General features: G+C 36.2%; 1 protein-coding gene across 1 annotated transcript; it reads right to left on the bottom strand.

The window, feature by feature from the left end:
• Window positions 1-7189: 7189 nt before the first annotated feature.
• PDHA2 (pyruvate dehydrogenase E1 subunit alpha 2) lies at window positions 7190-8364 on the bottom strand (the record flags this gene model as incomplete). The annotated part of the gene is given in 4 exon segments (XM_082652773.1): window positions 7190-7743; window positions 7837-7998; window positions 8001-8115; window positions 8119-8364. Coding segments are annotated over 4 exon segments (1077 nt in total).
• Between the last annotated feature and the right edge of the window lie 7984 nt (window positions 8365-16348).

Raw genomic sequence — 16348 nt, 5'->3', positions numbered from 1 at the left:
CTCACAACAGCACTACAAGGCAAGTGTGATACTCCCCTTTTCTACAGAGTAGTAAAGAATGACTGAGAAAGGAACATAACTCACTCAAGATGACACAGCCAGAAATGACAAGAGTCAACCTCAGCTGGGTCTGACCTCAGGTATATTTGAGAGTTCAGTTAACTCTGCTCTGATGAGAATTCAGTTCTTTTTCCTCAGTTAGCCTAATTCAGTGAACAAATAATCATTCAGTGTCAAAATAGTGAAACTGTGTTTCTACTATCTTTAGATCTGTCAGAATTCTTTTGATTTTTTTTTGTAGAGCCCTTGGTTCAAATCTCAACAATTCAAAAAGATATAGCAAAATACATAAAGGATCAAGAAGAATATCAAAAGGTAATGTGAAGACTGACAAAGGATTTTTGAAGATAAATTTAAATCACCAAAAAATGTCACTTCCACAAGAACTGACTGAGTTCATAATGTATTGATACTTTCATACTGGTAGTAAACTCTGATGATTTGGTTCCAAATTTTGTGATATTCCACATGATTTCTACAGCCTTACGTGTAAGGGAAGCTGTAGGATTTTACAAGGTATCAGTGAAAGAAAAAGCTCTCCAGTTCCTGGAACCCAGATTACCTCAAGGAAGTAACAAGCTGTGCACTCAGCAGCACTGCAGTCCACATGGATGGTGATGGAGAAGTTCTCTGGGTACTATTGGAAAGTTACTCTAAGTCTCTAATGGAAGCAAATTATATATTTTCTAAAGTGACAGTATCACTCTAGCAATTTGCAAATAAAGTGTTCCGGTGAAATCTAATAGCTCAAACTCACTAGAACCATTATTAAAATAATTGCTTCCTCCTACTTTTTTCTTTTTTTTTTTTTGTCTAAGTCCTACTTTGTGTGGCAGTCGGCTTTTAAAAAGAAGGTAACTTAAACTATAGCAGGACACAGAAACTACATAGGCAATATTCTCTCTCTTTTATAATTCTAATATATGACTGCTGAAATAGCACTGCAGCCTGGAAAGCTGACTTCTAATAGAACATTTGTGGATAATTGAACTCTTGCTCATTGTTCAAAAGGTCATGAGGTTTGAGTGGGCTCTTTTTCTTTTGGTAAATTATTCAGTTTGAGTATTTATTGGCCTGTCAAAAGGAAAGTATTGTATGAACTCTTTGTTGCTCTTCACCATTTTCTAATTTGATTGTGTTCTATTCTGTGCGTAAAAGTCGGTGGAAAATTTCCATCTCTCTTTCTCAAATTCCAGTACAGAGACCTCTCATCTTTGCTCTTTGCTATACAGATCAGCCTCATGGATCAAATAGACACAAATTAAGTCAATGAGAAAGAATTATAATACTGATTGAATGGAGAGTTTTGGTTGATCAGATCATTGTTTTTATTAATATTTGGGAGCATTCCCTAAAAGGGATCTACAATAGGAAGAGTGCGGCTGATTTTTAAGGAATCACTAGTATTAGATTATCTGTAGTCATTTATAACAGAATGGCAAAATCTGTATTTCCCACCCATGATTCTACCAAAATAGTGTCTGCATAATATCAACATGCTTTACTATAGTTAATAGAGCAATAAGCCCCAATTCTGAAGAAAGTTTGGGTGCAAACTGGGCATTTCCATTACTCCTACATGGTCTTACTGTCTAAACCTGCTGGCCCTTCATTACTATTTTCTATATCTAATGCTGGCTGAAGGATAACTACTTGTCAAAAGTGAGAGGATCATGAGAAAACAGAGGGTGGCTGACATTGCAAAAATATATTCCACGTGAAGGTCTTTCTTCTGACCACTGCAATTCTTACACTTAGCTATCTATATAAAACTGAAGATTTTAAAAATTCCTTTCAGATGAGGTAGACTCTTCAACTTTTTGTCTTTTTTCTCAGTGAACAGTTCTCTCTTCCTATGGACCAGAAATGTCCATTTATTGATCACCTTGGGTATACCTGGAGCTAAGTTAGATGTTATTGTACTTCTTTGTTTAACTTTTACAACAGTCATTTGGGCCAGCCTTATTACAGATGAAGAAGTGGACACACAGAGAGTTAAGTCACTTTCTCAAGGTACCATTTTTCAAAGGTGACAGTGCCATGAGTTGAACCCAGATGTAAATGCCACTGAAGTCCAGACTTTATTTCCATGTCACATAAAGACAGGGCTGCCTTCAGAGCAAGTGATGCTGATCAGAAAGCGTTAGGTTCTAAAGGGCCTGTCATTACATGAGATGCTGCTGACTCAATTCATCCAACAGATATTGAGCTCTGTGATAACACAAAGGTCACCAATATGCAAGCCTATTTGTTACATATTTCCTCCTCATTTTCCTTGCCTCTGGTTTAGTCCTAATTCTCTCTCCTTGTCTATACCTACCAGTTTGATTCAGTTCCTGACTTCCTTCCAGCTTTGCCTCTCAGGTTCTGTTAGTCTTGAGCCCTTAGCTTCCTGAATTCCTCTTCATTAACTGGGTAGACTAGTCACGAATAGCTGTGAACTCATAACGACTTGCTCCCACATTGCGTTGGCATTTCAAATGCTGGCTTTGACTCATCAAGGCCTAAAACTTACCAATCAACAGAAAACTTCCTTCCGGACTCTAGACAAGCCTCAGTCGGTGAAATTGCAGTTCACAGCAGTGTGTTTCTTGACCAATGGTTGACAGTATTTTACTATAAAATCCTCAAGACACAATGTTATGCTTTAGTTCACCTGAAAACCAGCCTTGATGGTGAAAAAATATGTTTTGAACAGTTGTAATTTTGTTCCTAGATTTTATTTCTATTGAGGACTTGTATCTTTCCCTTGCTACTTCTAAATTTTGAAACTCTGCACTGATACGTCCTATGGGCTTTCTGATTCTGACTTGGTTTACTAATCCTCACCTGTTCTCCTGACACACCTGGCTTGGACTAAGCAATATAATTTTCATTTCTGCTGAGTCTATTGCTGTGTAACAAAGTACCTCAACAATTAGACTCTTAAAAGCAATCATGTCGTTTTTCTTGTGCTTTTGTACATTAAGAATCTGGGCAGATTTTGGCTAGTGATCCCACTGATCCTTCAAGACACTGTTGTTTTTTCAGTTGGTTTTCAGCTGGCAAACGGGCTATCTGGAGGGTCCAAGATGGCCTTCACTCACATACCTGTCGTCTTTGCAGGTCTGGCTGAAGGTTGAGCCAGCTGGGACTGGTAACCAGAGTGCCTGCCCGTACAGTCTCTAGCAGGGGACTCTCAGTGTATTTGAACTTCTTAACTGGAGAATCACAACTCCCGGAGAAAATGTTCCAAGAGACATGAAGCAAAACCTGCCTGTTTCTTACGTCTTGGGCCCTGACACTCTACAGCATAATTTCTGCTGCTCTCTATTGGTCAGAGCAGTCATAAGCCCACCAGATTCAAGGGGAAGGAACACAGATCCTACTTCTCAATGGTAGGAATTATGCTACAGCAAAATGAAAACATTATGCTAAGTGAAAGAAGACAGACACAATAGAGCACATATTGTATGATTTATATGAAATGTCCAGAATAGGCAGAGACAGAAAGCAGACTTGTACTTTCCAGAGGATGAAAAGAAATCAGGAGTGACTGATGGGTATGGGTTATCTCTTTGGGATGATAAAAATATTTTGGAATTAGATAGTGGTAATGGCTGCACAACTCTGTGAACATACTAAAAACCACTGAATTGTACACTTTTAAAAGGATGAATTTTATGGTATATGACTTGTATTTCTATTTTTTTAAACTAGCACTTTCTCACAAATTATCAGATTAAATTTCACTAATATCTGCTCTGTTTTTTGTATGTTAGATTGGCAGACATGTCAATTTTTAAAAATAAGTGTAATTCTAAGGTTCTAAGTATTTCCTTTATATACTTAACCTCCTTCCTTTCTTATCTCATTCCACAGATATGCACACTATCCTTTACCTTTATAGAGTATCATAAAGATTAAGATATTAGGAACTCTTCCTTCTCTCAGATATTCCAGCATTGTTGCAACTATTTAATTCTTATGACCATCATGGTTTATTATGTCTTCTAATATGTGGATAAAATAGACTAAGTGGCATAGTACTTTAGACAGGAAATAGAATCCCACTGCTGGATTTCTACACTTGATTTACATCTTGGTAAATAAATTGCTATTATTAATTTATTCCTTGACCTAAATGAAAACAACAGGGATTTTTGTTTCTTTTTTTTTTTGTATCCTTACAGAATTGTGTGCAACCAGTGATATGATTAAATTACAATCATGAATATACACATAAATGCCTGTACACATAAATGCCTGTATATTTTTTTAATATAGAAAATATTCAAAACTCTGTGCTTTAATGGAATTTGAAACTTGTATTGTGATAAATGTTTTTCTTCTGCTATAGTAAGACTGGACTTTTTTCCTGAAATGAAGTGTCTGTGTTTCTTGGTTTATGATGGTTTCATATCTAATCAGTTATTTGTATGTTAAGTTTTACTGACATTAAAAGAATCCATAATAAAAATTTATAAACAAAATCCATAAACAAAAATTGAAAATGATTTCTGTATATTGTCTACAGAAAATAGCTTTAATTGAGCAGCTTATCTTCCACTTGCAAGTTTATGGAAATATAAGTATGTCAAAATAAAAAAAAAGTAGAAGAATTCTTTGTCATTCAAAGAATGTGATTATTTTGACCATCTTATGAATTACTTTGTTTTTGATGAAAGAGATTCAATCAAGCCACCTCTGAACTGAAGCTGCATAACCAAAACACATTAACTAGTAATATCACCGATTTATAAACAAATTGATGCTTATCTCTGCTTTCTGAATTTAGAATGTTGAGGTTATCTTACTTGTTTAAACCTATTTGGGGAAAGGTATGGAGATTAAGTGTCCACATATGTGTTCATATGTTTATGGACTCACAGGCCTCTAAGATTTTGGTTTTCTGTTAGAGTTCTTAGAAAGTATCTAAGCTTTTATTTGTAGAAGCAGATGCTGTAAAGAAAAGGTTTTAACTTTCTTTAAAAAACTGAGATATAATTCACATATAACATGATATTAGTGTCAGGTGTACAACATGATGATTCAATATGTGTATGTATTATGAAATGATAACCACAATAAATCTAGTTAAACATCCATCACCACACACAGTCACAATTTTTTTTTTCTTGTGATGGGTTTTAACTTTTAACAACTTTTGGTGTTATCTGCAAACTATTTCTTTTTTGTTGTTGTTGCTGTACACGGGCCTCTCACCGCTGTGGCCTCTCCCGTTGCGGAGCACAGGCTCCCGACGCGCAGGCTCAGCGGCCATGGCTCACAGGCCCAGCCGCTCCGCGGCATGTGGGATCTTCCCGGACCGGGGCACGAACCCATGTCCCCTGCATCGGCAGGCGGACTCTTAACCACTGCGCCACCAGGGAAGCCCCTGCAAACTGGTTCTTAAATCACAGGCAAATTCTGATTTCTGATTTCAGTGAGTCTATCTCAGCGGAGTAAGGTATGCCAAACATCATGCTCAATAGGTCTTTAGGTCATTTGGTAAATATAACCAAGTAAAGATGTTTTCACTGTCATGACTTGTTAATTGACATGGTATTGGACTATAGAGAAAACCAAACCTGTATGATCCAAGTTAGATTTTCTCATGCAAAAAGTTATCTGTGAATGCTCAGTTCTGGCCAAGGCAGATTTTATTTTCAATTTTTTATTAATATCACCTCCTCTGCTTAACTCCTTTGGTGTCGTCATATCTGTTCATTTATTTTTCAGTCTGAAATTTACTAAGAGTTCTTTAAAGTATGGAATAACGGTACAAATGGATTATAAAATAAGAGTAGCTTTCACTGGAAGATTAAAGCAAAATGCAGTTTTCCTCTAGATTTTAACTTTGCTTACATTTTTCCTTTAAATTGATACACTAAAAATATTGCAATTAAGCACAACATGAAAAAATGTCCTTGTCCTATCTCCCCCTGCTCTGTTATAGATCATGTTTTATTGGAAAAATGGTCAATGTTAAGTCGCTTCAGCATCAATACTGAATATTCACGCATGTGTGTGTGCACATGCACACTATTTAGTAGGCTGTGTTCAATTGGTTAATTTAAGCAAACTATTTTGAGTGACACAGCAGTAGGGGTCCTGATACTTTGGTATTGCTTGAAATTACTTCTTAACTTCAGAATAGTGACTTTACACCTAAACCTCTAGCAGGGTTGAGCAGGAATCAAAGGGCTATTTTTTCCTTTAAATAAGAGTATTTACTAAAATAATATAAAGCTAAATCAAATAGAACTATTACAGAAGATAATTTGGGAAGTTAAATAATATTTTCTCTGTTTTTCCTATTTTATTTTTTTTAAGATTTTTTTGATGTTGACCATTTTTCTTTAAGTCTTTATTGAATTTGTTACAATATTGTTTCTGCTTCATGTTTTGGTTTTTTGGCCGTGAAGCATGTGGGATCTTAGCTTCCCAACCAGGGATCAAAACCACACCCCCTGCATTGGAAGGCGAAGTCTGAACCACTGGACCACCAGGGAAGTCCATGTTTTTCCTATTCTAGACTTGTATAAATTTAAAATAATCTTTAAGATATTCACATTGTTTAAGTAGTTAAACAAGGAAGCCATCAGACTGAGGTGGCTCTAATGTCTTGGGAGCCTACGTAAGCAAACCAAAACTAAGCTAGAGTCAATGCACTCAAACCAAGCAAATGAAACTTAAGAACAACCAATCACAAACGGCCAACTAGGCTTTCCCAAATAAGGCAACTCCTTAAGCTATCACCTATCAAATCATTTCCTTGCTCTGCTTCTCTCTAAAAACCTCTCCCCCAGCTCCTGTTGGTAGAATACTCCACCTTTTGTTTGGACTGATTCTAACTGATGTATGCTCAAAATCAACTCTTGAAAATTTTAATGTGCCTCAGTTTGTCTTTTAACAATACTAAATGATTAACTGTATAGTATCTTTTAATGCAATAATGTACAATTGAATGTAATGCTCAACTGAATGTATATCTTTCTGTGATCTCATTTATGCCTTTCCATTATCTCTTAATTATCTCAATTCCTCTTAATAAAAGTTTAAAAGACTTTTGTTTTACGGGTTTTATTCCTCCTTAACAAAATTAAGTACACAGTTTCTTAAAGTTGACCGTGAATATATTCTCCTTTTAACTGACTGACTTAAACCTGATCCACTGATTTGCATCACGAATTTCAAAAGGTGGATTAGTGCTGTAGATGTGATGGCTTAATTTTTCCAAAGGTGGTTCAGGATTGGTTATAGCAAACTGAGCAGCAGCATCAATTTCTTTCCTCACTTCAACATCAATTTCCTTCAATTCTTCAATACTGGCAAGTTTGTTGTTTACCATTTTATCTTTGAGAAGCATGATAGGATGGCTCTTACTTCTTAAATTCTGAACTTCTTCTCGTGTACGATAACTGATTCCAGGGTGACTCATACTGTGTCCATGATAATGGTATGTCAGCAGCTCCATCAGTATGGGCCCCTTTCCAGATCTACAATAGTCAGCTGCAACCTCAGTTGCCTCCCGAACACACAGAACCTCCATTCCATCTACCTTTAGGCCAGGGATGAAACTGCCTCTCTTGTAGTAATCAGTGTTGGCTGCAGCTCTCTCAACAGATATTCCCATTCCATAGCGGTTATTCTCACAGATGAAAATACAAGGTAAATTCCACACAGCTGTCATATTATAAGCTTCAGATATCTGACCCTGATTAGCGGCACCATTCCCATGTAGAGTCTAACACACCTCATTGTTTCCCTTACATTTACAGGCCAGAGCAATACCAGCTCCCAGCAGTCCCTGAGCGCCAACAGTGCCATTGCCTCCATAGAAGTTATTAGCATACATATGCATTGACCCTCCTTCTCCTTCAACACAGCCACCTCTTCGACCTGTCAGCTCTGCTAGAATTGATGGGACAGAAAGTCCATGAGTACACATGAACCGTGAGCCTGACAGGATGCAATAACATGATCCGTGGGATTTAGCCCAGCCTCAAGACCCACACAACAAGCTTCCTGACCATCACACAAGTGACAGAAACCACGAATAAATTTCTGTTTTTACAACTGATCCGCCTTCAATTCCATTCGACAAATGTTCTGCATCATCCTGTAGTATTTGAGTCCATCCTCCCGGGTGAGCACTGCGGTGACAGGGGCACCCTCTTCCAACCGATAAAGATCACATTTCTTAATCTCAAATGTAGCATCATTTGAATAGTTACAGGATGCCACAAGCACCCTGTTAGCGGGCTTCTGGGTGACAACAGACAGCACGCTAGAGACAGCAGCAGCCAGCATCTTCCTCATGGAGTGCAGCCAGGGAGGCCGTGAGTCTCCATCTGCCAGGGTCACCTGAGTCCCAGTCTCCAGTGTACCCTCCACCCCCAAAACACACGCTGCACCACGATGACCGTGCGCTGGTGGCAGAGGCCACGTCATGCTGCGCGAGGCCACGGGCCGCAGCCTGGATCAGCTGATTTTTACAGTGCCTTCCAACTGTAAAATTAAGAATAAAGGTTGTTTCTTGCCCTGGAAGACTAGGCTGAACTACACTCTGTTCCTAACTAACGCCATCATCATTGCTAAAACATCATAATCTGGGTCCCTTTTCCCTGCTATACGCTAAAGTAATGCTTCCTGAACGTTGTATTCAATGGAAAAGAGGAGAAAACACAATCCTTAAGGCACACAAGAGCTCTGACAGGTTAAGCCAAAGATGTTCTTACCAATATTTCTTTAAAGTCTTTTTAAAAATCATTAAAATATGTATGAATATTTTACCCTACTCCACAATACACCATGTTTATTTTAAAGTAAAAATAAAGATGCAAATTATTTTTAGTTTACATAAGTTAAAAAAACACACACTTTTTTTAAAAAGTTGGTGCACCGGAAGAATAGCACATTTACACTATGGATTCTAGCACCTGTGTCTCCTGATTGGTGGTGAGGGAGGGCACGTGATGGTACACAAATCCCTACCTGAGATTAAAAGTCTAAACCCAATAACAAGCTTTGCCTGGTGTGCGAAAATTGAAATCAGGGTTGAAATGATCTAAGCATAGATGGAATGGATGTTCTATGTGTCCAGGAAGGAATCAGGGTTAAAGTAGCTACTAACAAGTTTTTACATGGCACTTTTCCTTGCTCTTTATTGTCATCCTGAATCCTGTTCAATTTTATCCCTATTTTCTGACTAATTTTTTTGGAGGGGTGTTGGTCTATTCCTATCACGTCTTCAACAGGTTTCCTTAGAAAATATCAAGATTCATATGGCTTTGTTTCTTGTTTTTATATCAATCTAAACAGAACCAGTCTTAGTGTGGGAAATCAAGAAGCATGTTCTTATAATATTTCCTTATGTAGTAAACATTAGAAAGCATAACTTCTTATAAAGTGACGCACTAAACAACATGCAGTTTGGATTGAAGAGCAACAGAGTTTGCTTAAGCAGTTGGTTTAATCATAGGACAAAAGAAGTCTTAACGCCTAGCGTTACAAAGATCACATACCATTTTCCTCTTTTGTGTTTTTGTGATTTTGTACCCTGATAAGCCATCCATAAACAGGGATTCTGTTCTATTTAGACTATTAAGCAATACACCTTAATATGTGCTTTGTTTTATATCCTCCACCTGTTTGTAAATAAACAAATAAAACACAAAAATCCCTGTTTATAAATAAATTCTCACTCAAATCCCTATGACATATTCAAAGCAGCTGCCTTCTCTAACCTAGTTATAAGTATTATCATGGATACCTCTTATAGTATTCAGGCAGGAAGAAGAAAATAGCTTGTTAAAAAGTTATTATATCTATTAAAACTCCATCCTCCTCCCACCTTCCCACCCCAGACGTCATAAATTGGCTTCATCTTTTCACTCAATTTAAAATTCTGCTTGTGGAATTCATGGTCTTGCTGTGTTGTTTGCTCCTTCTTTGATAGTTAGCCTGTCTCTGCTGTTCTCTTTCATTCCTGCAGGTACTGGAGATCTCCAGGGAGCATTATCTCCATGAGAATGAGAAAAATGACACTGCATGATCGAACAGTAGTGTTAATGGGTCACTGAGTGACAGCTGAGCCTTCTCTCAGAGGCATCAGCCAGGCTAGCACTGCCAGGAACACAAGAGCTATACAGTAAAGTGTGCCAATTTAATCTTGTCACATGTAGCCTGGGCTGCAAAGATAGAGCTCCCCTTAAAAGCCCAGTGTGACAAGGCTAAACCTGACTCATGCCAGAGGAGAACATGCAAAGATGCTAATTGCAAAATACCTGTGCTACAGGTCACCACAGAAGATGGCCCTTTTATTGCAACAGGCTCTGGTTAAGATAATAAATAATAAAATGGGAAACTTGTAGGGACCTTTTGGACATCAGTTACACTATACAACCTAAATTCAACTTAAAGATAGACAGATGAAATCATATTTGCAGACTATGATGTCAGAGTATTTCCATTAAACTCATTAAACCTGATGATTTTTCTTTAAGTTTAAACCCATCCACATTTTCAAAGTAAAAGTAAAATTTCCAGACGTCAGGTAAAAGTTTAAAACCCCCAAGGAAATCCTGAGCTGTTGAGCCTCTCTTATCTGCCCCTGGCTAGACAGGATTCAATACACATGGACAATACAGCCAATGATAGTGTACTTCTCTGCGAATGATTTATTCTTTTGTCTTGTCATTGTTCAATACCATGTTTATTAGCAAACAGAACTAGGAGTCATCTACATGTTCACCACTGAAATGTTTGCAATTAAAATCCTCATAAATCCTAAGTTTTTAATTAACACCAAATCTTACTTTTAATCTATTTGAAATTAAAGGAAAACAGATGAGCACTTTTATAAGGCCAATAGTAGACTTTGCATTAATTAATAAAAATCCTAATAAAAGAGGAGCCAGTGATTATAGTAGCCATCATTAATGTCAGTGTGACAGAATTTCGCTTTGCATGTGTAATGGTTGATCCTCTACGGGCATTTATGAATTCATCTTAAAAGTGTCACCCCCATTGAATCAATAGCATATAAAATATTTTTTTATAAGCGACAAGGAAACACTAAAAAAAGAACAGCATGTTTGAAGAATATTAAATTCCTCCAGTAATAATTATGTACTTTCACCAAATGTTAAATAAGGAAAGCTGTTAAAGAGTGAATATGTTCTACATAAATAATATCAGATCTCATTATAAGATTACTGGCAATGTATTTTTTTCATAGCTCTAAGATTTGGCAATTAAAAGTGAGGAGTAAGAGAACTTGGTGAAAAAAATTAAGACATATATAACTCACAGAAGAATTTTTCCCATTTGGTCTAATTATCTCCCTTGGAGAAAGGGAAAATGTCAGTACCATATATTCTGCAAAATAATGACAACGAAGCAAGGTCCTCCTCTAATGTTATAATAAATGAGCTTAGTTCAGAACAGTTCAGAGCCCTGGGCAAACAATACTTTTTTCTTCTCCTCACCCTCATCCTAATTCTCAAGTATCATTAAATAAAAATTCAGGACAAATTATCATGAAGAGAAGACAATTGAAAACAAGAGGTAAAGTGAGGGTGCTCCTCATTCCACTCAAATAATGATGGTATAAAGAAAGGAAAGACCTTACGGGTTAATTTTTAGTAGGGACTAATTGGAGCCACCATCTTTCTCCTGCTGGATGAACAGAGTCATCTGAGTCATCACGCCCACAGTATCCAACCCTTATCCCTAGAGTTCGGTACCAAGGTCTAGCAGATCATGATAAAAGGGGTCATTATACAAAACTGTAAAAGAAGAGTTTCCAAACATTTTAATAAGCCCCCTATAATTAGAACTGAAATTGACTATGGCCAAGTGAGATAAGAAAAGCAATTCATGTATAATTTGGTGTCAAGATTTACTATGGCCTACTGTCTCAACTAGTAGAGGACTAGTGCAGGTATCAAAAGCTGTGAAGTGATTTCTGCTCAGTACTTTGAGTTGTTTTGTAAAATAAAAATCATCAATTCAATATATGTTTCTAACAAATCAAAGCAAATTCAAGAAGCCCAAGTCAGGTCTCTTTGCATTTCCTCCAAAAATTATTATTTACATTTCTTGGGAAAATTTTTTTGTTCACAAGATCTTAATTCTCACATACTTAAAAACCCATATCTCAAATTTTCATTCTCTAAATATACATTTATCTTTAGTAGTTTTCATTTTAATAGCAATAAAGTATACATTAAACGTGATAGTAAAAATAAACTATATATTCAATAGTGAAATGATGGCTTCTCTCCTTTGAACAAAGTCTTTTGTAATATATGTCTCTTAACTGTACATTTTATGATGTTTTCTGTATTAATGCCCTCAACAACACTTCCTTCTAACAACTTTGGGTAGACTATTACCTTTTCCTAATATCAGTATGTGATAACATAATTAGCACATTTATTTCCTTTGACTTTGCTTCTTTGAAGATCTGAGTCACTGAACTAAGATTTAAAGAGACAAAGGATATTGGCAAAATTCCAGGGCACTGCTGCCCCCTAGAAGGAAGTTTGAGCAGCACAATCTTGGGATTGTTACAGACAAATCTTGGGAAAAAGAGAGTCTGAGATCTTGCACCCCACTTTTAACAACCTACTGTTGGCTGCATCATTGGTTTTTTTGTGCCCTCTTCTTATCTAAGCTTGGGCACAGGGTTGCCTATCACATCCTAAACTAAGATCCTAATACACTCCATGGCTCTCTCCAGAGATCCCTGCGGATATGTAGAGTCATACAAACAAAATTTTCTCAACAAAATAGTATTTTTTAAAATAATGAAGATGACATTTGAAGCTATCATGTGCATTAATCTGAGATTTAAGGAACTACTGTAAATATTGTCCAGGTTTGTAAAAACCTTTCATCTCTTTGTTGAAGATACAAAGTTTGCTCATTTGATTTTTACAGAGACAGGTAAGGCAGTTTCTATCATTCTCAATTTCTATATGAGGAAACTGAGATCTAAACAGTTTAGATGAAAGGCAAAAATTACAAAGTTAGTAAAAAGTATAATATTCATCCTTTATTTATTCAGCACATATAATGAAGTGCCTTCCTTTCTGTACTAAGTAATAGAAATAAAATGATGATATACAATAAGTTTTTCCTCTACTTAATCCAGTTCATATGGAGGTGTTGTGCTGTGAGCTCTCCCAGATTTTCTGGCATTGCATATAGAAAAGGACACATCATCATTGAATGACAGAGAAAGAGACACATGAACAGCTGTTGTAGAGGCAATAAGACTAATGTATTGCATGCTGGGCAATGGTTACAATGACAGTTTGTCTTTATTGGGATCAGTGATGAACAAATTAAAATAGAGTAATGTCAAAAAGTGACACAAAAAACAGAACACTCTAATTTTGTAAAGTTGTGTTGTCTCCTTTAACTTGGTAATACAGCAGAGCTGAAAAGGCACACTGGGAAATATGAAAATCAGGATCTCATAATTATGCAATACATTATGAATATGAATGCAGTTTCTCCAAGCAACCTGAGACAATGCTGTAGATGTTTTATGGAGATTTTTGGGCGTGAGAATCTCTCTGTTCCCACGGACCCACTGTTCATCTGGATTCTAAGATATTTCCATAGTGCCCAGCACTGTAAGTCTAAAAGGCCACCATGGGAGAAGCCTCAGAGAGGTTTTTAAATGAGAAGTCTAATAAACATCATCCACATTGCTAAATGAAGATAGTGTGTAAGAAGAGTTTTTAAGCTCAAACATGTTAGGCACTCATCAAAAGCATCATATTCAGAAAGCAAGATTGTCGGAGGATTGTCAGAGGAAGTTAACAAGCTTCTGTCAGGGCTACCAGCTCTTCCATTCTCTTAGGCCATGAGCGCTGCATTAAAATTTACAACAAATTTCTTCAAAAATTCTTAATCTTTATCTGCCTTCATCTAGCCCTCATCCACCTCATTTCATGATAAAATTACTCTATTTACTGTAAGGATGAATTACACCTTTTTAAAGGATTTCTCATATTTTACAGAATGTCTCCAAATCATACGGAAAATTATATGGACTGCATAATATCCCCATTGATCTGAGGAGAAACAGACCCAACAAGTTTGATAAGTCCAGCAAACATTACACACGGCCTCAAGTCATACATCTAATTCATGGAGAGCCAGCCTCAGTTGATCAAGTGCTCCTTGCCTTCACATACTACACTGCTCCCCTCACCCTAGCTGCCTGTCTTCTGATGAATTTTTACATCTATTAGAGCTTCCTTCCCACTAATCTTGGCGGAAGAGGAATGCTCTTCTTATCTAGAAATCTAAACCCTCAGCCCCTGCTACAGAACCTGCTACTGGCTCATAACGAGACACTGCTCTTACTCATATATTCCCCACCCCGACCAGGGAATCATCAATTTTGTCTTCTCCTTTGGTTTTCTTTCATGCTCATATTTCCTCTGCTCTGAAAGAAGATACCCAAGTCTTCATTGCCTCTTTTAGATCTCATCCCATATTATTCCTTTTATCTAGTCAAGCTCCACAAACATGCAGCTTGTACCCACAGTCTCCATTTACCTTCCTCTAATTGCTTCCATATGCTTCTGCAATCTGTGTCATCAACAATGAATTGAAATTTCTCACATCAAGGACTTGGCTAAATTTAATGACAACTTCAGTATCGTCATTCTCTGCAACTCTCCACCGCATTACATGTGTTTCTCCATGGATATTCCCTTACCCTAACTTGAAAAAAAAATGTTCTTATGCTGCTTATACCCTACACTTCATTTCCTGATATCTCAACCTTGACCCAAAAAGTAAAAGTAGGTTTAAAGTTTAATACAATACTATATGCTCTATTGTTGATAGTTACATGATTACCCACAGAGTCTCACATGATTTATTGGTTTAATTCTCACCAGTAGGGTACTGCCAACTATATTTTCAACATTAACTTTCCTTTATTCTCTCTAATATACCAGGGGAAAAGTGTATTTGAAAGTCCTGTAGTTATTTAAACTAAAAAAATTCTAAAATGAGAGAGTTCTTACCTATTATCCATTTGAATAAAAATAACTTCCTTCCCAATTTTCTTGTCTTCATTAGAGTCCTGTTGCTGGTTTATAAACGCAGCATATACTTTGACTATTTTGTCTTTTTAAAAATTCTGCCCTGTAAATGCAGAAAAGTACAAAGATGAAATATTTAAATCACCTCAAGATAATTGCTGTCAAATTTTGATTTATTCCTTTTTATTATTTTTTATTTCTGATATCAGGTTCATATTGTATATTTTATATCTCTTAAGATTTGTTTCTTAGAATTATAATTATTTTCAAAATAATCAAAAGCTATTTAAAAGATAATTTCAGTGGCTGCTAAAAAAATCTCCATTTTATGGATGTGCCATAGCTAACTAAAATGTCCCCCTAAGACTGAACACTTGTGTTATTACTGAGCTCATACTATGTTCCTGGCAGTATGCATTAGGGAAAGGACTGCTTTTTAAAATTTTGTTTATAATGTTTTTAACACAAAAATGTAAGGTTTTCAATGTGTTGATCTCTTTTGTTATAGTTCCACTCTTTGTACACAATCATGAGTTTATATACTATAAATAACTACTTATTTTATTATTTAGTCTTTGAGACAACTGGAAGTTACCGGATAATGCAGAGAAGTGATATTACAATTTTATTTTGTCCACTTCATTCTTGCACAGTCGTAGATTGAGTAGTCTATATTTTTATTATTTTGGGATGCTAGCTTCATATCTATCTATATATCTATATATATCTACATCTCCATAAGCTAAAAATTTTGTTTCTAAGCTCTTCAGTTTTATTATCTCTCAGTTGATTCTTATGTGAACACTTCCCAGTTTTAATTATTAGAGCATAATATAATTACATATTTGATAGACCAAGCCCTTAATCATTGCATTTTTCAAAATCCATTAAGATTTTATGGCCTATATACTATTTCATATGAAGATCGGGTAATTATATTAAATTAAAAGAATTTGGTATTTAAATAGAATTCCATAAACATATAAAATGAACAGGAGAGAGGTCTATCTTTACAATATTTAGTTTTCCCATTCAAGCCTATGCATCTCTCAGCCTACTCAGAATTTGACACACTGACATCATGTGGTTTTCCTTATGAATTGTTTCCTTATCCACTGTTTGTAAAGTTGTTTCTCAGCTTGGGTGATGGTGTTTTTTTCTTTTTATTGGAGTATAATTGCTTTACAATGTTGTGTTAGTTTCTGCTGTACAGTGAAGTGAATCAGCTA

The sequence above is a fragment of the Grampus griseus genome (genome assembly GCF_964374135.1).
Source record: "Grampus griseus genome assembly, chromosome: 4".
NCBI classification, from domain to species: domain Eukaryota; kingdom Metazoa; phylum Chordata; class Mammalia; order Artiodactyla; family Delphinidae; genus Grampus; species Grampus griseus.
This window is presented reverse-complemented; position numbering and strand designations above follow the sequence as displayed.